The sequence below is a fragment of the Sorghum bicolor genome, chromosome 5 (assembly GCF_000003195.3).
Source record: "Sorghum bicolor cultivar BTx623 chromosome 5, Sorghum_bicolor_NCBIv3, whole genome shotgun sequence".
Lineage (NCBI taxonomy): Eukaryota > Viridiplantae > Streptophyta > Magnoliopsida > Poales > Poaceae > Sorghum > Sorghum bicolor.
In genome coordinates this window covers 7,349,066-7,370,801 of record NC_012874.2, presented here as the reverse complement: position 1 = coordinate 7,370,801, position 21,736 = coordinate 7,349,066, and the positions used below count along the sequence as shown (strand labels likewise).

The window sequence follows — 21,736 nt, the reverse complement described above, 5'->3', positions numbered from 1 at the left end:
CCACTTAGACAAGTAAATAATCATGTTTTTCTATTTTCTTTTGTAATGGAGTTATCATTGTTTGGATGCAATTGTGTGCTCCATAACCAAATAGCTATAGTGCTGGGATTAACTTGAGAAAACTAGTCAAACTTTCATAATATCAAGTTACTTTGTTTTGGCACATTTCTAACAAAAATCTAAAAGAAACTCGTCATGGAGGTGCACCTAGTGTTACTATAAGTGAGCAAGCCTCGGGAACACAAACACTGGTGTATTCCTTGTAGAACAGCAAGTGTAGAGGTTGGACAAGCTAGAGTTTGCAAAAGGGTAAACATGTCTATAAAGATCTTTAGATGTGGTGAAAGGTACTATGGTTCAATTGTGTCTCTCTCACTATGTCCTATAGATCTACATCTACAATTCTCCATCATTTTTCTAGTACCTCAGGCTCATCACCAAAAAACGCACATGTTCTTAACACACAATCGAAGCCTTGACCCTTTCGCTAGCACCTTGGGCCGAATTTCGCCCACGACATCCAAATCAAGGTCTATGATGCAGAAGGTTTTAGCGCATTAGTATCTTGCGATCGAGTTTTAAATTTTCATCTAAGGTCCACAAGCACTGTATGTTTTTTTGGGAGAAAAACATGCACTTCATATGTGGTGAACCTAAGATTCAGCCTACACGGAAACAGACGGAATGGGCCCATCAGTGTAGGGTCATCCCACGCTCGTATCAAGAGAAGCATTTTTGGACTAGTATATAGACTGCTGGTGAATTGTACTTCCTCGATTCCAAACTATAAGTTATTTTAACTTTATTCGAGAGTTAAAACATCTTTAGTTTGACCAAATAAAATTTATGATACCAAATAAGTATCATTATATTCTTAATTAATTATATTTTTGTGGTATATATCAGTTGATATTATAAATCTTTAGAACTCTCTCTATAATTTTGATTAAACTTAAAATGCTTTAATTGTTCAAGAAATTTAGAATAACTTATAATTTGGAATGGAGAGAATAGTTTATTTATTATATATCTTTTATAATTCATATTGTTGCAAAATAATTGTCTAGATATAAATCTGGTGAATTCCCCGTGGGTTGCTGCGGGATTTTCTTAAAAATAAATTATTAATATATATAGTATTGCTATATGGTATTTAGTATATTATGTACGTGTATATGCCATTGCCTAACCATCAACAGTACCTCTATAACTCATATTTTATTTATTTTTTTGGAATATGCACAGTTGTAGTTGTGGTTTATGGCTAATTAATTATATGGAATATTGGACCGGAATTGCTTTATCTGACCATGTCACTCAGGTAATTCTATGAGAATTTGTTTCTAGAATAATCATTTCTATCGGATTGGTTAATATATATCAAAACTTGCTCAAATTTTCAGAAAGATATAAGTAACTTCAGGTTCAAACTCCCTGCAATCTTGTATAACTCCCCATTAAATGAAACAAGAGGGTTACGATGGGCAGCAGTATGAGACCCACAATGACTTAGATGGTGATGTCACAGAGCTCGATGAGTTGGATATTATAATGTCAGGTGAAATTAAGTTGACACGTACAATAAAGTGGAAAAGTAGGAAACACATATTGGACGCAATATGCACAAACATCCATTTCATTGGCACCGACGAAACTTTGGCTCAGTAAGTCATTCTAAAGAAAATTGTTTTGTTTTAATTTAGAAATTTTAGTTATCCATTCTATAATTCCTACAAAAAGTAATTGTTTTTAACCTTGTTTTATAGCAAAGAGTGGGTACGAAGTACACAACCATACCTGATTTCTTTGAATCTTAGCAAGATTAAAAATATCTTAGATGAGGATCTAGAGATGGATCATGAATGCTTAAATATGGTTATTCGGATGGCTGCGTGCAACCAACATATGATGTTGAAGAAACAAAAATACCACTTCATGGACCTCAAGTTTGTTGTAAGTTGATATATAAATTTATTGTTTACCAAAGGCTGACAACAATTGTATAATTAATTAAAAAGATATTTTTTGCACAAATGTCAGAAAATAACTGGGTTTGGACGAGATCCAAGATGTTGTTGCATAATCGACAAGGTATACCATGGGAAATTAAAAAAGTACTAGAGTGTTGGCCCGACATGGAGTACAAATTTAAAGATTGTAACAACGCAAGTTATGTTATATGTACTACTATATAAAATTAATTTATTTTGTTTAGCATTTATATTCTTTATATTTGTTTTTAGATTCTACTACCATATTATCAAAGCGGACTGTACACTTTATTCATAATGTACATGGAAAACAAAACCGTGTACATTATGGACCCCTTAAAGATGGTGTATGTTTTAAAGGTTATGATCAAAGAATGGCATGCGTACCTACGTTCCACACTATTGCTAGAATGTTCAGTCTCGCTATGGGACTATCTAATTCTAAATAGAACGGCAATATTTATAATTGAAGGAAAGAATACCCTATATGTGTAACAAAGGTTACACATAATAAATACTGGTAACCAGTTATAATACATATCACCTATTAAATCACAAAAAATAGTTATTTCATTTATGTACATTGAATAAATAATTGATCTTATCTAGGAAACTGGGAGGCTTTCTTATAATTTTATGAAGTTGTGGGACGACGAAAGATTTCCACCGATCAACATCGTAAGCATATATGGTCTCTTAATATATATTATACACTACATAGAAAAAATAATAACTTCTTATTAATTATCTATACCATGCACAGCTCTCAAATTCACTGAGGATGGAATTTTTGGCAGACGTTTTGACGAGTCGTGCAAACAAATGTTTCGACAATATCCCTGAATATCTCCAATACATGATTAAGGAGTTAGACAGAATATAATTTAGATTGTTATAATATTAGAAAGAGTAAATTGCACTCACCATACAACAACTAATTAAGTGGGTGCATGTTAGTCCAACATCTTCTAATTTGTCCAATTTAAAACGACAACTATCTAGGTGGGTGCTTATTGGTCCAACATTTGAAGTAAGAACTTAGTTCATTGATGCGTGTATGTTCCAAGCAGTGTCTTTGTACACTCTGAATCCCTGTCATCAGAAGGTACACACCCTAGCATGCTCATCTTGTCCATCACTCAACTTGAATCATTTACTGTATTATGATATCATTTCTCCGACTTTGGCCAAATAAAAGCTTACATTCAATTTATATTTTAAATTTGAGTATAAGAAAAGTAATACCATTAAGAGAGACATAAAGTGGTAAGCTTACGCGGAATCAAATGCTCACTACCTATCCTTCTAAAACTTCCGCGAGAATCTGTGGAACCTCCGCATTATGCTAATCCGCTGAATCGAGTTTTAAGATTTTACAAGCCAATTAACCTCCTACTCCCTAGGCCTTTCCCATCCTTTCGACGGCTGCATCGTCTTCTTTTTTGTGTCTATTACACCATCTTTTTTTATGTGTCTACTACATCCTTTAAACGGTGACAACTGCTTTTTTTTCTTAGCTTGGTAAACCTATATAAGAACTTGGTTATAGGAAAAAACCAAAACCAAATTTTGTTGATTCTCGTTTTTTTTTTTAAAAAAAACCTCTTGGTTCTTGATTTTTATGAGATGGACAACTCACGTATCAGTTCAAGCCAACCATGAATGACAATAGTTTAGGATGAAAACACCGATGAAAACAATATTATGGTATAGAAAGAAAAATAACCGGTTTGGAATTTTTCATATTTATGAAATCAATGACAGCTTTTTATATTTGGCCAGATTCATAAATGATATAGTATAGTAAACGATTCAAGCCGATTGATGGATGAGATGAGCATGCTAGGGTCTATAGCTTGCAATGACAGTCGTTCAGAGTGTACAGAGATGCGTTGTTACAATACTTGGACCGTATATGCACGAATAAGCAAGTTCTTGTATCAAATTAAACTTATGAGAAGATTGTCGATCAATATGCACCCACCTATATTGCTGTTGTTTTAAATTGGATAAATTACAAGATGTTGGACTAACATGCACCCACTTAGATACTTGTCCTATGGTGAGTGTAATTTACTCTATTAGAAATAACATTACTACGCATTCTTATGTGCAAAACTATTTCCAAATTATATATAGACCCAAATACAATTGTATAAAAATTAGACTATGCAAATATAATTTTATTGTTTTAAGATACATTCACAAGATAAAGCTGTAGTGTTAGCACGGGTATTATACTAGTATAACAAGGAAGACCGTCGTTATGGCACCCGCAGCCGAGGCCCGCCACAAGCGACGACAAAGAGAGAAAAAAAAAAGAAGGTGTCTATAAATTTGAAAACAGTTTAGGATTCCCCGATTCAAAATTATGTACTAGCTTTTTATTATTTTTTAATATGATCAAACCAGCTTAAAATTGTAAAATACATAATAAGTCACACTATTATTATTAGAAAAAATGAAACCAATTTTGTTCGGTTTCTATAAACTAGATCTACGATGAGAAACCAATATTTTCTACATAATTAGATTTTGTAAATTTCTTAATATTTTCATCTAATCCGCAAGCCTCATGGGTCGTCGTATATGTGGATAAAAATTAATTGCTCTGTGCAATATACACGCATATATCTAGTAATCTATATATTCTAAGAATAAAGTGGTAAAATTTCAGTTCACCTTAGATTTTCATCCATCTTAGATTTTCATCCACCCTATAATCATAAATTGACTCGGTTTTGGCGAATTCACTTGAGATTGGAGTAGGATTGGCAGCGCCGCAGCGGGTCCTCCTCGATAATTGTCAAAAATCTTAGTCCCCCAAGTAAATTTTGTCCACCACAAAAATAGAAACGTTTTTCAGCAGATTTTTTTTATTTCACACAACATAATATTCATGTTTGGTTCGTTCCCTCTTCTCTACGTGCATGCGTCGTATGTATATCGGCCACGTCTTAGAACTAGGAGTGTCCAGATTGAATGTCATGATCTATCCAATATTAATCCAAAAGTGAACCTATAAGACTCCTTAAGATATCTACCTATTGCACAAAATTCAATTCATTAATGGAATTAAAATTTATTTTAAATCCATATGTTTGTTTGACCAAGGGTACAACACCAACGTTTTGGGGCGGTGCTTTTTCTGATCATCAGGCATACAAGTCGAGCCCTTGCTACCACTGCGAGTTTGCCGCCAAGATTAATTGTTTGGCCTTTTGGCTTCTTCACGCATGTGCATCAACTGATGGCGCTAGGATGGCAAGGCCGTGATTTGTGTCGTGTATCCTTGCGGCTGCAAGGAAGGTTTGAGCTTTTATTGAGAAGAAGGGAAGGCTTAGGCCTAGTGGGGCTTGCAGCAAGGTTCGGGGTTTGCCATTGGGAGAATTTGTCAAAGGGTTGTGTTTGGTAAACTCATCGTCGTGTCATCCCCAATTAATGGCCGTAGGTGCTGGGCTGTGGCGAGCAAGTGCTGGGAGTCTAGGATGGCTTGCAGCCCCTAGCCCCAGCACGACGAAAGACGACATGCGCTAAAGTTGAGGCAACGAAGGTGGGCGACGACATATGAGTTTGTTAATTATAGTTTTTAATATTTTTACATAAAAAAAGATAAATGTAAATAAATATATAGAATTTCCGTAATCTTGTTTCTATGAACATTTGATGGAATTTTTTCTGAATGCAACGCACGGACATATTTGATAGTCGTATCAAAAAAAACCTAATCTATACCATGTCTATATTTACATACATATATATAATTATGTATTGAGTTCCATTACAACGCATAGATATTTTTCCTAGTATAAAATTAAAAAGCACAAACATTTATAATACCACACGAGTATATGAGCCCACCAACGATAGATACATCTAACGCCTTTCTCATAGACGCCTCGGCCTTCCAAGCCATCGTAGTGAGTCATTGAGATTCCCCCTCATACTTTCATTTTTTCCAGACCCCTATGCCTCCGCCCTTCCTCCCACCGGTACCTGCAGCAGCAGCAAGGCCGCAATGCCGTCCACTCCTGCCGTGCTCGCTGATGTCTATAGTGGGAGGAGGTGTCGCTGCTCAATGCACCCCTCGCCGATGGCTAAGGAACACGGGGACCGGTCGATCGGTGAGGCGCTCGTGGCACGCGACCGGGACTGCGATGGCAGGCAGAGCGTGGCGCCCTCGCGCATGATCCCACAGCGGTGTTGGGGCGGCGTCCATGGTGCTTCCTCTCACCGGCATCCATGGCGTACGTTTCCTCTCGCCCAGCGTCCATGGCGCCTCAGTGAGCTCCCTCTCTTTTAATCCATCAAACTAAATAAGGGTGACTAAAGTTTAACGGCTAGTTTAGCTAGCTGACTAAAACTTAGCAGATTTGAAACAACGAGGCCCTCAACCATCGACTAAATCCCGTGACACCAGAAGCATAACCGCCCAGATCCAGTGTCCGGAGCAAGTGGCGTTGAGCAGCGGCACAAGATGGAGGACGCCGTGTCCTACTCCTACGACTCTGGAGCCGCACGCCAACCAGAAGCTCTCGAGAACGAGGACGCCGGGCCCTGCGACTACGACCGGAGCCGTGCACCACCGGGGCCGCACCGTACGTCGAGCTAGGCCGCGAATTTGTTTTTGCAATTTAATTATCAGGATTAATTCAGGACGCACATCGACTAGGATGATCTAGGAGAGGTACGGTACTGTGTTTCCAAATAGCTAGGTAGAGACTAGCGAGGATATATACAAATGGAAAAAAATTGACGATCCAGATTAATCTGTAATTGTAATTGTTTTTTTGCTTTTGCTTAATAAATTTCAGTAGGGGCCAATGCGCCTCCTGTTTCCTAAAAAAAAAATAAATTCTTCCAAAGTCCGAAACCGAACCTCTTTTCGGTTCGAAGCCACGGATATATATCCTCCTCCGTTTCAACTTCTTCCGACGGCCCGACGCCACCGATAGAAAAACCTCGACACACCGACCTGCAGTCCTGCACCCCACGGAGAAACACAGATGTCCGGCCACCGGCGGCATTATAGTCGTAGTCGACGATCCTCCGAGAGTTCGTCACCAGGCAGCAGGTCCACCTCCCGTTGCTCCATGCGGCCCCCGACAACTACGGAGGAAGACGACTACGATGCGCCCGGCGGCGGCCACCGGCGGCGTAAAAGACGGCCGTCCGCTTCGTTGCCCGAGCGGCGTAGGCGTTCGCATCGCAGTCACAGTCACAGCTGGGTGCTCCTGAACCGAGCCGGTGCCCAGCGGGATGATGATTTCCGCCGCGACGACCGCACGACGTCGTCGTCGTCAGCGATGTCCTGCACATCCAGAGGCGAGGACATCTCCGTCTCTTTCGACATCGTGGAACCGCCCGGAACTTCCGTCCTCACCGTCGACTGTCCGCTGGCGTCGACGACAACGACGACATCGAGCAAGTCCACGGGGAGCGTCATCGCCGCGCACCGCGACGTCGTGCTACTCGAGATCACGTCCCATGAGAACAAGCACCCGTCCGATAGTTACGTCGACTTGTTCGTCTACCAGGCGGCGAGCTGCGACCCCGACCCGGCCGACCCCTCCCGGCGCCGGCGCCGCCGCCGGCGGCCGTCCTTGGTGCTGCTACCTTCTGCAGGCGGTCCTTTGATTAATCCGCACCTTAAGCGTACCAAATATATGGGTATAATGTCCTGCACAAGCAACGACGACGACGACTCGCCGCCGTCGTCGTCGTCGTTTGTCGTGGCTTACCTTGAGATGAGTCCGACCATCAACGAAGTCCGGCTGTTCCGGCCTGGGTCCGGCCAGTGGGAGGCCTTCAAGAACTTGCACGTCCACGGCGCCAATGGCGGCCTTGACCTGCGCTGGTGGTCGACGGACGCGGTGGTGACGTACGGACGCCGGTACATGATCTTGGTAGACTACTACCATGGGATGGTTCTCATAGACCTCATGTCCTCCACCCCCTCGCACTCGCAGTCGTCGTCGTCGTCGGAGACAAACCCACCGTCGCCTTCATCGCCGCCGCCAAGGCTCCGGTACGTGCCGCTTCCGGTGGACAAGGTTGGGGACCCCGTGGACATGGAATGGGGCGGCCGAGGAAGCCCTAAAGCTTGCCGGCGCGTGTGTGTCACGCGCCACGGCGTCAAGTTCGTCAGCATCGACAGCCAGCACTGGAGCAACTTTGGAGTTGGGCATCGCCACGTGCTGACATGGAGCCACAGGTTCCGAATCACCACGTGGTCGCTGCGCGAACACGACTACACGTGGAGGAGAGACGCGACGATGCACGAGCAAGAGTTCTGGGACGCCGTCGATGGCGGAGACGACCGCCGCCGCCGTTTCCCGGTGCTGCCACACGTCCAGCCGAGGTTCCCCGTCGTCGACGTGGACAATCCTGACGTCGTCGTCTTCCGGCTAGAGAAGAAGCCTGACTACCGTCATGGCGACGAGCCGAAATGGATGATCGAGGTCGACTTGAGGAAGAAGGCTCTGCTGGCAGCCACTGCTTACTCCAAGGAAACTGATGGCAGATCTGGTGATGTGGAAACCATCAACTCTGCTAGAATGAAATCTGGTTTCCGTCCGATCCCTAGTGAGTTACCACAGTACTTGGATGGTGGTGGGCAAGCCTGCAAGACGAGGAGACGATGACGTCGTCTCATATATATACACCCATGCTTTTTTTTGGTCTTCTTTTCGAGTAAATACTAGATTTATGAGGCGGCTCTATATATACCTTGTAATAGTCATACATCTTTGTGATATAATATTACTTGTATTCTAGAACTAACATGAGTTTATTCATACAAGTTGCCCTTTCTATTACCAGCCAACTAACACTTACAAGTTATTAGGCCCGGCTTGATACCGCTCTTCAAGAATCTCATGGAGTTGAGATGTTTAAATAGCATTTGAAAAATAACAAAAACATTCTTTTTCATCTATTGTTGCCAAAATGTCGAGTGTGCAGTGTAAATACCAAGTGTCATCTACCCTGTACTATAAATTGAGTGTAGCTTAGCTAGTTAGGGCCACTTTGGTAGAGCTTCACTTATTGATTCTAGTATAATGCCTGTGCTAACGCTACGGTGACATTTGGTAATACAAATCAAACAATAAAAAATGTTTTACTTGCACAATACTTAGTTTCAAAAGATTTGGAACCAGCATTACTATGGGAGCACCTACCTCTTTGCCAAAGAAAGCTTATCAATATCATTATAAAACAAGCCTCTTGACACAAAAAAAAAAGAATACTACGTCTTTGACATTGACAAGACTCATGCACAAATTTATTTCGCTCCACTTCAAACTTCTCAATTCTTGAGCTTTGCAGCTACCAGCCTTCCTACTGAGCACATGGGCAATTGATGCCACCAAGGAGCGATCAGCTTTTGTTTCTGCTTCTAACGAATCCCCTCCAAGCGTGCTACAGCTTCTGCTTACCCAACTTCCCTACGATGTTAGACAAGATCACAGCACCAAGATATTTTCGGTAGCAATTCTTTTCACCTCTTCCAAAAGTTTGGAAAATTTGGAATCAAAATTGCCTTAATATGTTATAATTCCTTCTAAGATTGAAGTTGGGCACATCTAATCTGAGCCATACATGTTGACAGAAAAAATTATAAAAAAAAAAAGAACAAACGCTCAATCTATGTTTAATCCATCTAGGCGCTAGGATTTAGAATCTTCTGGGACAGCAGCAAAGATATGCAATTCTTAACAGCTGCTGCAAACACTGGAGACAGAAAACTATTGCTTTTTCGCAAATAAAATCTTGGAAAGAAATGGATAGAAAGGGGAAACATAATAGGATCCAAATGAAACCGAAACACATCAATTGAATCCTCATATTACCAGCTCTACATCTCCATGGCGCTGCGCTTTGATTCACCCCAGACCATCACTGCCCTAGCTGAGCTCTAGCCACCTGCGCAAGAAGTCACGAACCCACCCGCGCAAGAAGACATGACTAAACCTGTAGAGCTGTTAACTTGATAGCTAACATAAATTCTTAATGCAGAGTAGTGAAATGACCGCTAGAAAGGCTAACAATTTAGTTCTTTCTACCAAAACATAGGAATAGATTATATACAAAAGGCAAATCCTGCAGGCGAACATAAGCCTGGATAATGCAGGATTTAGCTTACCAAACAAAGGCATGAACCTCTCATTCCCTTACCTCTATGGCATGTAGAAAAACAAATAACATATAAAAGGAAAAACATCTTGAATTTTATTGCTCACATTCATGAGATCCATCATCTCATTCTGCATGTTTAGTAGATAAGCTATGGTGTCTTCTCCTGAGAAATCTTCTTTTGCAACACCGCCTCTTCCGCCTTGAAGACATCGCGTGCCTGCAAAGCCAGCAGATACTATAAATAAGTGATAAATTTAGGCATTCAGCAGCAAGAAAGGGAATACAACAATCAGATTCAGATCAGATCACACTCCTTTAATTTAATTCGGTAATTCTTGAGTGCGAAACAAGGGATGCAATTTGTCCTCAAGTTCAGTGACCACAAGGGATGCAATTTGTCCTAGTTAGATAATGTAGAAGGGTGCGAAACAACATTCTAGAAGAAAACAAAGTGTTTGCAATGTTTTTTCGTCTATACAGAGAGATACAAAAAATTGCATCTCAAACTCATTGATCCAGCCATCCAGGTAACAGCAGAAAACCCAAACATTGATCCACCAGCATTTTACATGACAAAATAACAGACCATAAAAGAAGACTAATTTCTCTGCTTATTATTATATCATCGAAGTGCAGCCAGGAAGTGAAATAAAACAGGAAAGCAAAGGGAAGCACACTGGCACAACCAGTCCCAGAATGAGACATCACACGAACAACAAAGGGGAGCACACATTAGCTGCTCTAGTTCTCTGAATAAAAAAGATACTGGTGAGATTCAATTTGAGTTTGCAAGAGGCGCTGATTAGTGAAAGAATGGGTTGGTAAGTAACTGAAAATTTCCACACTACATGTATATGCAGCAGCATAAGGCACTGAATCACAACAAAGATCCATATAACACATCCGGTCTCTCTCTGTTGTTCTCATTTTAGTTCCCTACAGATCTAACAAAGAGTATAAGTAATTCCATGTCAGTCTACTCATCCATTTTTTTAGCAATCAAATTATGTGGACAGTTTCATGAGAAAAATAGTAAATTAAATAATTAGAAAAAATATTTATTGGAATATAATCACCTTTATTAGATCAAGCAATGTCAGATTTGTTAATTCTCAAAGCAATTTCTACAAACTCTACATCCGTTTTCATAAGATGCACATGCAAGCTGTCAACAAGCCAGTCCTGGAAAGGAAATATTTATTATTCCTGATATAAACAGCAGAAGTTTTTAGAATGTAGGAGTGATCCTTAATGAGAATATCAGAAGTCATAATTTTAAACTATACCAAAGTGCCAAACACCATATGCCAAAGCTTACTTCAACTATATGTCTCTGCCCTTAGCCACAACTCTCCTAATCAACACATCACATGAGCTGTAGCCCAATGGCTACAACGATTATTCTTTGATAAATGTTCCACTAATGTTCAGGTGTTGCAGAGAATTAGCCCTTGAAACCTGCAGGGATGTTTGACAAAACCACAATTGTTATGATGGCAATTAGCACCTTATGAAAGAAGTAGTTTGGATAGAATTGTCAGGCAACTTTTGTCTTACAGACGACATATGGTTCATAAGTGATGTGTGGATCATTCTAACGTGTCATTCAGAAAAGTCTAATACACAGGCACATGACAAAGAAATAAGTTAAGAAAGTTAAAATGGCAACTACCGCCTCAAAGGACATGGCTGAAAGCAATTGGCAAACTTGCATCATTCTGAATATTTTATCATTCTGAATGGCCAACTTGTATCCGCGGCGGCAGTGACTGCTCCACCACATATTTCTTTGAAAAAGCCAATTCGAGGCAGCCAGGCTAAAAGTTAATGATTTGTCGTCCAGGCCATATATTTCTTTGAAAAAATAGCGATCTTGAATACAAAAGCAATTAGAAAAAGTAAAGCTCAGAAGCATTCAAAAAATAAGCTAAAGCTATTTTTATGAGTGAAAAAGTTGCAGCATTCAGCTCAAACTAAAAGACCTTTTGCATTCAGAACTTGCGTCTGAGCCAATTAGTTGGGAAGCGACCACAAGAATGCAAGATGAGCAGAGCCAGCTAAGAAAGACAGCCAAATTCATTGCCGATGTTGTAGTCGGCCAGGGTGCGCTCATCCAACAACTGCTTCCCGGTCCCGGAGAAGATGAATTGCTGTTTATACAACATCATGCCTGAGCACAAGAAAACATAACAAAGTGGGTAAACAAAAAAGTTGTCACCTGGGTCCATCCCAGAAAGCAAGAGCGGAGGGCCGTCGGGGTCAGAGATGGCGATGGCCGCAGTGGAGGCAGGGAAGCAGCCAAGGGCACGGGTGAGATTGAGCTGGCGGATGTAGAGCGTGACCTGTTGGGGGCTGGTGACCGTGAGCACGCCGGGTCATACGCAGATAGCCGCAGCCGGCACCATGCCTTCCACAGCATTGTCGGCTTCTCCTCCACCGTGCGCGCCCTCTGTCGCCACAAGCACGAATCCATCACATCTCATCGCAGCTCCTCCCACCCGTACTCAGTGGAATGAACTCACCTTGGCTGACGCCTAGGACGGTGCCACGGCCTTGTCTGCCATCACCGTCGGGGCGGGGGCGTCTCCAGATCCGGGCGACGCTGCGTCCTCGGTGGGGCAGTGGAGGAGAGGAGAGGAGGAGTCGGCATGGGAGGGGAGAGGAGAGGAGGAGTCGGATGGGAGGGGAGGGGAGAGAAGGAGCCGGCAACCACTGCGATAGGGCAGGGAGGGAGAGGAGGGGGGCCTCTTACAGTCCGGCTGTTCGGACGGGATTCACTGTCCGCTAGTTTCCCGCGTTACCTCCGAAAATTTTCAGACGGGATTCACTATCCGTCAGTTTGCGCGTTGCCTCCGAAAATTTTATTTATTTCTGCAGCCGCGTGTCTTTGTTTTTTTAGTACACTGTTTCTGGATTGATTGAATGTTTGCTGTACTTTTTTTGGCCCGTGCTTATATTCTCACCTTGTACACTAATTAATTTTGGCACGCAATAGTTTTCAACGAAAAAAAGTCATAACTCTTAAATATAATATCTAAATTAATTTCCGATTACACCATTAGATTTTTTGTAATAAATTCTTCAAAACAAGATCCCACATGGATATGTTTAGATAAAATTTTAATAACAAATATTTATCATATAAAAATAGAATATTTTTGTATTGAGCTAATACGATGTTTTAGGTTTAAAAACAATGATCTGTCTTCATAAAAAAATATTCTAATAACCATATTGGTATTATAATTATAATATACATACAGAATAATAAATAAATAAATAAATGCATACATAGCCTAAATAAAAACAAATAAAATCTAGAGCAATGCAAAAGGATAAAACATAATAGAGAAAAAATTAAAAGAATATCACCTGAATACTCTTCAAATATCTTAAAATACTAATATACAATAGAATAGCACATGCATACTAAGTAAATATCACTAAATACGCTATAGAACATCATTCAATATGTTATAGAACATAATTGAATATGTTATAGAACATCACATATATATTAAGTGAACATCATTAAATACATGATAGAACATCACATGTATATTGTGCGGACATCACAAAAAACATCATAAAATGTCACATGTATAACACAAGAACATCACATATATATTACGTGAACATAGTAAACATATATGTATTCCATGTGAACATAAAAGATATCACAGAACATCACATATATATTACAAGAACACCACTAATACATCATCGAACATCACATATATACTTTGAGAACATCACATGTATATTACGAGAACATCGCAAAAAAACATCATATAACATTATATATATATATATATATATATATATATATATGAAAAAACATCACACACATGGGACATCTGAAGAGTAATAAGGAAATAAAAAATAAATGATGTATGAAGAGAAAAAAAAATAAAATAAAAATAAATGTATCATGTTATTTTTCTTTGTTTCTTTTTAAACACTAGGTAGCGTGCCCATGCGTTGCTACGGGATAGCTAAAATTTTTTATTAAAAATACACGTATCGCATAATAAGATAATAATATTATAATAAAAATTAAATACCAGCTATAAAGTTACATTTAACTTAAAGAAACAAAGTTCGTGAAATCAAACACGGTCACGGAGAGCACAACGTTATAGGCTCACAAATTGTACTTTATAGATCTTTCCGTGATACGACCAAGATAATGTTTAATATCGGCAGGAAGAAATCTTCGATATCCATTTCTTTCGTGCGCTAGTAAATCCACAAATAAGTTCCGCCGCATCTCCGTGCCATCCTATCACACATAGCAAGTTTGTGTTTCACAATACATATTTTATAATTTATTCTACAATTAAGAATCTGATCTCTCAATAATACGATCACAAAAATATATGCTTTACGACCAAGTTAGAAAGACCAAAGATTTGTGCATCGTTCCCAAGACAAAAACCTTTATTTTGAAATTTAAATCGTTCCCCACAAGACAAAAACCTTTATTTTGAAATTTAAAAAAATCTATTCATGTTGGAAATGAAAGATATTTTTTCACCATAGAGAATTATTTTACCCCTATTTATACGATTTAAGTATACGTAAACAAATTTTCTACTTTTATTTAAAGTTTGACCAGAGAACGGATTTTGTAATTGTTTTTTTCTTAATATATCCATCCGAGTTCCTTTCTCACTGTACTCTCTCTCAGCAAAAGAAGAAACACACGATACTCTCTCTCTCTCTCTCAAAAAAGCAACGCACGGGAGCCCAAGCGTCTGCTCTTCTTCCTCCTCGGCCGCTGCTCCACGCCCCAAGGACCGGCGGAGCTGCCTCCACGAGCTGGCCAACGCAGATCGAAATCATGCCTAAACAACCAACGTTTAAACAAGACACATATATATAGAACTTTTCCTAAAAAAAGACACATATACAGAACTCGAATATAGGAAAAGTCAATAGCAGCGCAGATAAACAATGCAATCGATCACAAAAATTGAAGTGGAGCAATGCGATCTATCAATCACAAAAATTATAGTAGAACAGGCGATCTATCGCAAAAGTTTGAGCGGAGCAATATGGATTCGTGCTTCTAGTAGGCTGTCACGCCGTGCCGCATCAGGCATAGTACCAATGGGTGCTTGCTGTCGTCAGGCTGATCGATGGATCGTGATTGAAGAGGACGAAGCTGAGCGCGAGTGAGGGATAGAAGCGCGGTCACGCCGTGTCAGGATACCGATGGATGGATGCTTGCTGCCGTCGGGCCGGTTGACCAATGAATGATCAAGCAAGATGGAGCTGAGGCCGAGCGAGGGAAGGATAGAGAGACGATGGCAAAAAAAAAATGGCGTGCCTGGTTTCTTTCCATGGGTGAGATGAATTTTTTTCTACCTTCTATGCGTTGATTACGTCTAGCGAATACGGAGGCACGTGGAGTCGGGTGCTAGCGATTTGCTCCCTTCCGGTGATTACGGTGGCGCGCGTATGGAATTGGAAGCCAATAGGATGGACGTGGCTTTCCTTCCATCCAGGGACAGCCAGCGAGCTTCCTTCGGTGCAGTTTTCCTTCCTGCCGACGGATTGGAAATTTTATATCAGGAATCTTTTATTTTTCCTTATTTCATTTTACACCCTTCCACATCCCTGATTATATATTATTCTCTGTCGTAAATTTGCAACAGGAATCCTTTTCTGTTTTTATTTCAATTTTCACCCTTCCACCTCTTAGACGGCTACGCAGGTATCGCAGGTACGGGCGGGAGGAGCGACCCAAAAAAAGTCGCACCATGTGGTGGTCTTACTTTTGTTCTTTTTAGTTGTAGGAGATATGGACATTTAAAAAATAACATGAACACTATAAGAGGATAAAAGAAAATAAAAATAATAAGAAAAGAAAAGAAAAAGAAAAAAGAAAACACATAAAACATAATTAGAAAAGAAACAAAACAAACAAACAATAAGAAATCACATAAAACATAAAAATTACATATAAAAATGAATCATGAAAAGAAAAGAAAAAGAAAACTAAAGAAAACAAAAGAAAAGAAAGAAAAATAAAAATATGCGTAACTACCTACTGGACGCTGCCAAAAAAAAGAAACAATAAAAGAAAATAAAGAAAGAAAAAGAAAACATACGTAACTACCGGAAAATAAAAAAATGAAGCATGAGAAGAAAAAGAGAAAGGAAAAAAATATAAATAAAAAAATATAAGAAATAGAATAGAAAAGAAAAATTCAGAATAATAAGAAAGAAGAAAAGTAATAAAGGAGAAACTAACGTACACATCTGGGTGAGATCTGAAGCCTGAAAAAAATTAGAAGAAAACAAAAAATAAAATGAAAAGGAAAAGAAAATAAAATAAAAGAAAAAGAAAAAGAAAGGAAAGGAAAAGAGAAGAATAAGACATAGAAACCAAAAAAATAGAAAAAAAAAGAAATAAAACAAAAATAGAAAAAAAGCTCGCAAAAAAGGAAAAACAAAAGAAGAAAAAAATAAGAACAGAAAAAAAAAATAGAAAACTGTGACACCAACTATCATTCTACGATATAGAGAACGTATGGTTGTGAGCTGACCATGTTGTGGGCCATCCTCGCATGCGGCGATAGTGGCTACTGGCTCACAGAATCAGGTGCTCCCGTTCACAGAATCGATCGCGCGGCAAACTTGCGCGGGAATCATCGGCGCGAGGTTTGGGTCCGAACGTTCGGACCCGAAGAATCCTGGAGAGGAGGAGTCGCATGTCAGCATGTGGGAGAGAGGGCGTCAGGGTCGGGGGAGAGGGAGAGCCCGCATGCGGTGGGAGCAGGATTAGCCGAGATGAGTGATGAGTTTGATCCGAGCGTTTATGCCCGTAGGATGTGATTGAGTTAGGAGAATGAGAGATTGGAGTTAATTAATCTTGTCCCTTAATTTTGGAAGATAGATTTTTCTGGGTGTAATTTTCTGTGTATACTTAGTGTAGCTTATGACTGTAATAGTAGTTTATGGGGTACATTTAGTTAAGTTCACAACTGGTGGATTATATAGTAGTGGAGACTTGAGCTTCACTTCTTGATCCTCTGAATGAGTGATTTTGGTGGGGAGCAAGGTGAGGAGTAGGTGAGAACAATTCTAAATTGATTCGTGTGTCAAATGAATGGGAGGCAACGAGAAGCGGTGGAGAGTGGGTTCTTTTTTAGCTCCTAGCTTGTAATGTAAATGAAAAAGTAATTCTCGTCAGCTCCTCACTAGAATCTAATTGCATTTTAAGTGTTTGGTATGGCTCCTCATCAAAATTTTCTTGTATCACTATAATCTATTTTCAATATTTCTGTTTATCACTAATAACTGGTATTTAAAAAATAGGATAGTGTAACTTGTTTTACCGGCCGTGACCGAATGAGAGTACATTGCAAATATGCTTACTGCTGGTCAAATTCTAAAACCTTCTACGTACATTGACACTGACTGACGGTTCGCACGTCTTAATTGGTAACATTTTTGCTACCAATGAATATAATTCTGATTTCCTTATAGATACATAGGCATTATTCAATGGTTAATGCGATAAGCCAATAACTGCACAAATTATATATCTATGTACTCGATTTGAAGTACCAGGTACAAGCATGACCTCCAAAAAAATAGCCATCGAAACCCTCTCAAAAAACAACATGACACACAATATGTACCCTACAAAATGTTTTCCCATCATCTACATATCACTCTGGTTTTCCTTTCTCTTTTCTCTGTGATATAAGGACACCCCTAGCTCACTCAGTTATTGCAATGCGCTGCAGCACCAAGTGTGTATAGATCGAGATCAACCTGTTCTGTACGTGTACGTACGTGCTCCCGAAACAACTACGTACGGGCTAGTAGGTCATCTGCTCTCGATCTCCGTGGGCCGCCACGTCGTCTTCCTCGCGCACAGCATCGCCTCCTTGTTCTTGGAGACGGTCATCCTGACCTCCCACTGCAACGACCTCACCACCCCCTGGATCTCGTCCACCGTCTCCTTGTCGTCCCGCACGATCAGCTTCCCGTTCGGCCTCAGGATCCGGTCCACCTCCACGATCACCGGCAACACCTTGCACCTGCCAATAATTCATGTAAATCAGGTCGATCGATCGGAGAGAGGTAGCTAGCAGCTAGCCGCCATGGCCGGCCGGCCTCCGCCGCCGTTCTCTACCTACCTGGGCTTGAGCTTGGAGAAGAGGTGGTCGGCATGGAGGAGGTCGTAGGACCTCGGGTAGGTGCTGAAGGACTCGCACCAGTCATGGTAGATCCCGAACAGGCCGCGCTCGTAGATCACCGGCAGCGTGTCCGGCGAGTCGATGGTGACCACGTTCATGACCCACACCTTCATCTCCCGCAGCGCCGCCGCGAACCCGCCGTAGACGGCCCTCATGTCCATGACGTTCCGGATGGTCTTCCAGTCGATGCCCATGCCGGCGAGGTACGAGCTCCGGACCACTTTCCTCCAGTGCTGCAGGTCCGCCGCGAAGTCGTCCGGCGCCGGCTTGCCGTACACTCCCACCTGGCTCCGGTCCAGCCAGTACGGCGCCTTCCGCACCCTCTCCGGCCACAGCTCCGGCCACCGGGCGCCCCGCACTTTCTGGTCCTCGGGAACACGGTGCATACACGCCCGGAACTTTATGTTCCTGCATGCATCCATGCCCATGCATGTCAAGCTCACCGTCGTTGGCACCAACTAGTAGCTCAGTTCAGACTTCAGACAGTGGTCTTTGTGTTGTTAACTTGTTACCATGCGGCGTTGGGATCGTCGGAGAGCTCGCACAACGCCGGCTCCTTCTCCGGCCTCTTGTCATAGCAGACGTTGTCCACTGGCTTCTGGAAGATGACGAGCCCGACCAGGTCGACGGTGTCCCTGGTCTTCGCCACCATCTCCCAGCACATCGCCTTGGTCAGCTTCACCATTTCTGCAACAACGTCGTGACCAACTCATGATCGATCTTGTTTGTCTCGATCGGCAATGGGGGAAAAACGAGCGAGAGCTGACCGTCCCAGATCTCCACGTCCTCCGGGAGCTTCTGGTACACCGGCGTGGCGGACCAGACGAAGAAGCCGCCGGGGCGGAGCAGGCGGTTGAGCTCCAGGAGGAGCATGCCGCCGTCGATGTGCCACGGCACGCGGCACCGCGCGCAGTGCACGACGTCGAAGACGTTGGCCGGGAACGGGAGGCGCTGCGTGCCCATCACGGCGGAGATGGCCGGGATGCCGCGCTCCAGCGCGAACTGCACCTGCGCCTCGTGCTCGTCCTTGGGCGCCAGCGACATGGTCAGCGTGTCGCGGTCGAACAGGTACCCGCCGAAGCTCGCCACGCCGCAGCCGACGTCGAGCACGACGCGGCTTCGCCTTCCCCACGCCACGTCCGGGAACGAGTTCTGGATCAGCTCGATGTAGTGCAGCGCGCCGTGCTTGAACTGCGTGCCGCCGCCGGGGAACGTCAGGTACTCGCCGGAGACCTTCACCCAGTTCTGGTGCCCCTTGTACTCGGCCAGCTTGGTGTGCGGCACGTTGTAGTACCAGATCTTGTCGCGGCTGTGCGGCCACCGGATCGGCTCTCGGTACTCCGGCGGCGCCGGGACCAGGCACGTCGGCGCCTCCTCGGGGCAGTGCCGCTCCCGGTGCTCGTAGTGCTTGTCCGTCTTGAGCTTCTTGATGGCCGCCACGTTGTCCAGGCACGGGATGTAGTCCGCGCCGGCGCTCGAGTTGCACAGCTTCCACGCCACCGTGGCGCCGGCGACGGCGACGGCCGCCTTCTTCTTTCCTCTCTCTTTCTTCCCCTTCTTCTCGGCGCGCTTCTTCTTCTCCTCGGTGGACTCCGCCGCCTGCGTCGTGAACGACCCGTTCTGCGCCGCGCGCTCCGTCAGGAGCTCTGCCTGGACGTTCGGCTGCGCCTCCGCTGCTGCAGGCAGCTGCTGCTCGGCGCCGTCCTGTTTCTTCTCGTCTTCGGAGGTCGTCGTCGATGCGGCGGTGGTGTCGTCAGTGGCGACCGCCGACGCCTCGTCCTGCTTGTCACTGTCGGTGGCCGTCGCCGTCGCTGCTTTGGCGGACGGCTTCACCGTCAGCGCGGCGCCTTCGACCTTGGCACTCTCCTCCGAGATGCGAGTCTTGTTGCCGTCGTCCTTGACAAGATCGACGCCGTCCATCTTGCCGTTCTCGTCATCGAACGTGAGTTTCTTGGCCGAGCCGCCGCCGCCTGCCTCGGCGCTGCTCTCCTTGACGACGCCAGTCGCCGCCGCCTGCTCTGCAGCGCTCGCCTTCGTCGTGTCCGTGGCCGTCTGCTCGGCGGCGCTCTGATCCAGACCGCCGGCATCCTTGGTGGCGGCATCGACCTTCGCATCGTTGTCAAGCGCCGCGTCATCGCCGGCGCCCTTGTCCTGGCCCGCGGCGGCGTCCGTCTCGCCGCCGCCGCCCGGCTTGACGAGGTCCCCGCCCTCGGTCCGGCCGTTCTCGTCGTCAAACGACTGGTCCTTGGACGACGAGGACGCCGCCTTCCCGCCGTCGCCTTCTGCCGCTTCGCCGCCACCGGTCTTTCCGGGGATGTCGACATCCTCAGCGGCGGCACCGGCCGTGGCCGCCTCCGCGACGACGTTGGCGCTGTCCTGCTTGACGGTGTTGGTGGCGTCGATGGAGCTGTCCTCCTCCTTGACGACGTCGGCCTTCACGGCCGCCTTCTCCGAGGACATGGAAATGGCCGCCGGGACGGTCTCGGGAGATGACATGATCCACAGGCCGAGGAGGCAGAGCGCGACGAACACGACGAAGGTCGCCGTGGAGTAGAACGACGACCGCTGCCTCTGGTTCCGATCGAACAGGGCCATCGTCGTCTCCCTCTGTTCTCTGGATCAGCTCATGCAAATCTCCCTGAATTGGAGACTAGTGATGAAATCTGGTTTCAGAAGTAGTAAACCAAATCAAGAAATTCAGGCATCTATCCATTGTTACCTGTATGTATCTGCCTCTCGTCAGTTAATTTCGGATCAATCCCTGAAAAAATGTCTCAAATCCATTCAAACCTGCAGCAGTGGTGTGTGATTCCGGGGATTCTCCCGAAGGAGAGTGTGCATGCGCGTTCTTAAGGGCGCCGGTGGGTGGCAAGTTTGGACGAAGGGAAGGGAGCGTAAAGCGGGGGAGTGAGCGAGAGACAGGCGGGGTCAACACACAGGCCACTCGCCGGCTTTGGTGCGGCCATGCCCATGCATGCATGCACAACTGCAGATACAGTACGAGGAAGACGACGACCCATCTGCCCAGCTCAAGGTCCGTGCCAAATATACACTCTCCATTACAAACTATAAGTCATTCTTTTCTTATATACTCTCTCCATTACAAACTATAAATCATTCTAATAATCTTGGAGAGTTAAAACATCTTTAAATTTGACTGAAATTATAGAAAAAAATTTATGACCTTAAATAGATATACTATAAAAATATATTAATAAAACATAATGATATTTAATTAATTAACAAGAATAAAGCTAAATAAATCTATAACTAAATTTTACTTGATCCAATGGATACGAAACTTTTACCATAGTTCAAGCATACAATAATGAGTCCACCATAAAAAATTTACCACAATTGAACCATTGGAACTACATATATGAATTATTC

At 43.4% G+C, this 21,736-nt stretch overlaps 1 protein-coding gene and 1 long non-coding RNA gene across 4 annotated transcripts; both read right to left on the bottom strand.

The window, feature by feature from the left end:
* On the bottom strand, nucleotides 9,226–13,064 carry LOC110435434. Of its 3 annotated transcripts, XR_002453096.1 has the most exons (5): nucleotides 12,653–13,060; nucleotides 12,349–12,579; nucleotides 12,113–12,280; nucleotides 11,449–11,588; nucleotides 9,226–10,347 (listed from the first exon to the last, which is right to left on the bottom strand). It is a non-coding gene; the product is annotated as an uncharacterized LOC110435434 (long non-coding RNA). The 3 variants fall into 3 exon arrangements; XR_002453097.1 differs by having other exon boundaries at nucleotides 11,449–12,300; nucleotides 12,473–12,579; nucleotides 12,653–13,064; XR_002453095.1 differs by having other exon boundaries at nucleotides 11,449–12,280; nucleotides 12,653–13,063.
* On the bottom strand, nucleotides 17,617–21,353 carry LOC8079749 (probable methyltransferase PMT26). The gene is made up of 5 exons (XM_002449081.2): nucleotides 21,066–21,353; nucleotides 19,114–20,984; nucleotides 18,859–19,033; nucleotides 18,287–18,754; nucleotides 17,617–18,187 (listed from the first exon to the last, which is right to left on the bottom strand). The coding sequence occupies exons 2-5, from the start codon at nucleotides 20,939–20,941 to the stop codon at nucleotides 17,974–17,976; spliced, it is 2,685 nt and encodes an 894-aa protein (XP_002449126.1). The 5' UTR covers nucleotides 20,942–20,984; nucleotides 21,066–21,353; the 3' UTR covers nucleotides 17,617–17,973.

Excerpts from the sequence above, each read along its gene's own strand:
- LOC8079749 (XM_002449081.2), bottom strand. The coding sequence starts at position 20,941 with ATGGCCCTGTTCGATCGGAACCAGAGGCAGCGGTCGTCGTTCTACTCC. Across the intron at positions 19,034-19,113 it reads GGACGTGGAGATCTGGGACG|AAATGGTGAAGCTGACCAAG; the intron begins GTCAGCTCTCGC and ends ACGTTGTTGCAG. Across the intron at positions 18,755-18,858 it reads GACGATCCCAACGCCGCATG|GAACATAAAGTTCCGGGCGT; the intron begins GTAACAAGTTAA and ends GGATGCATGCAG.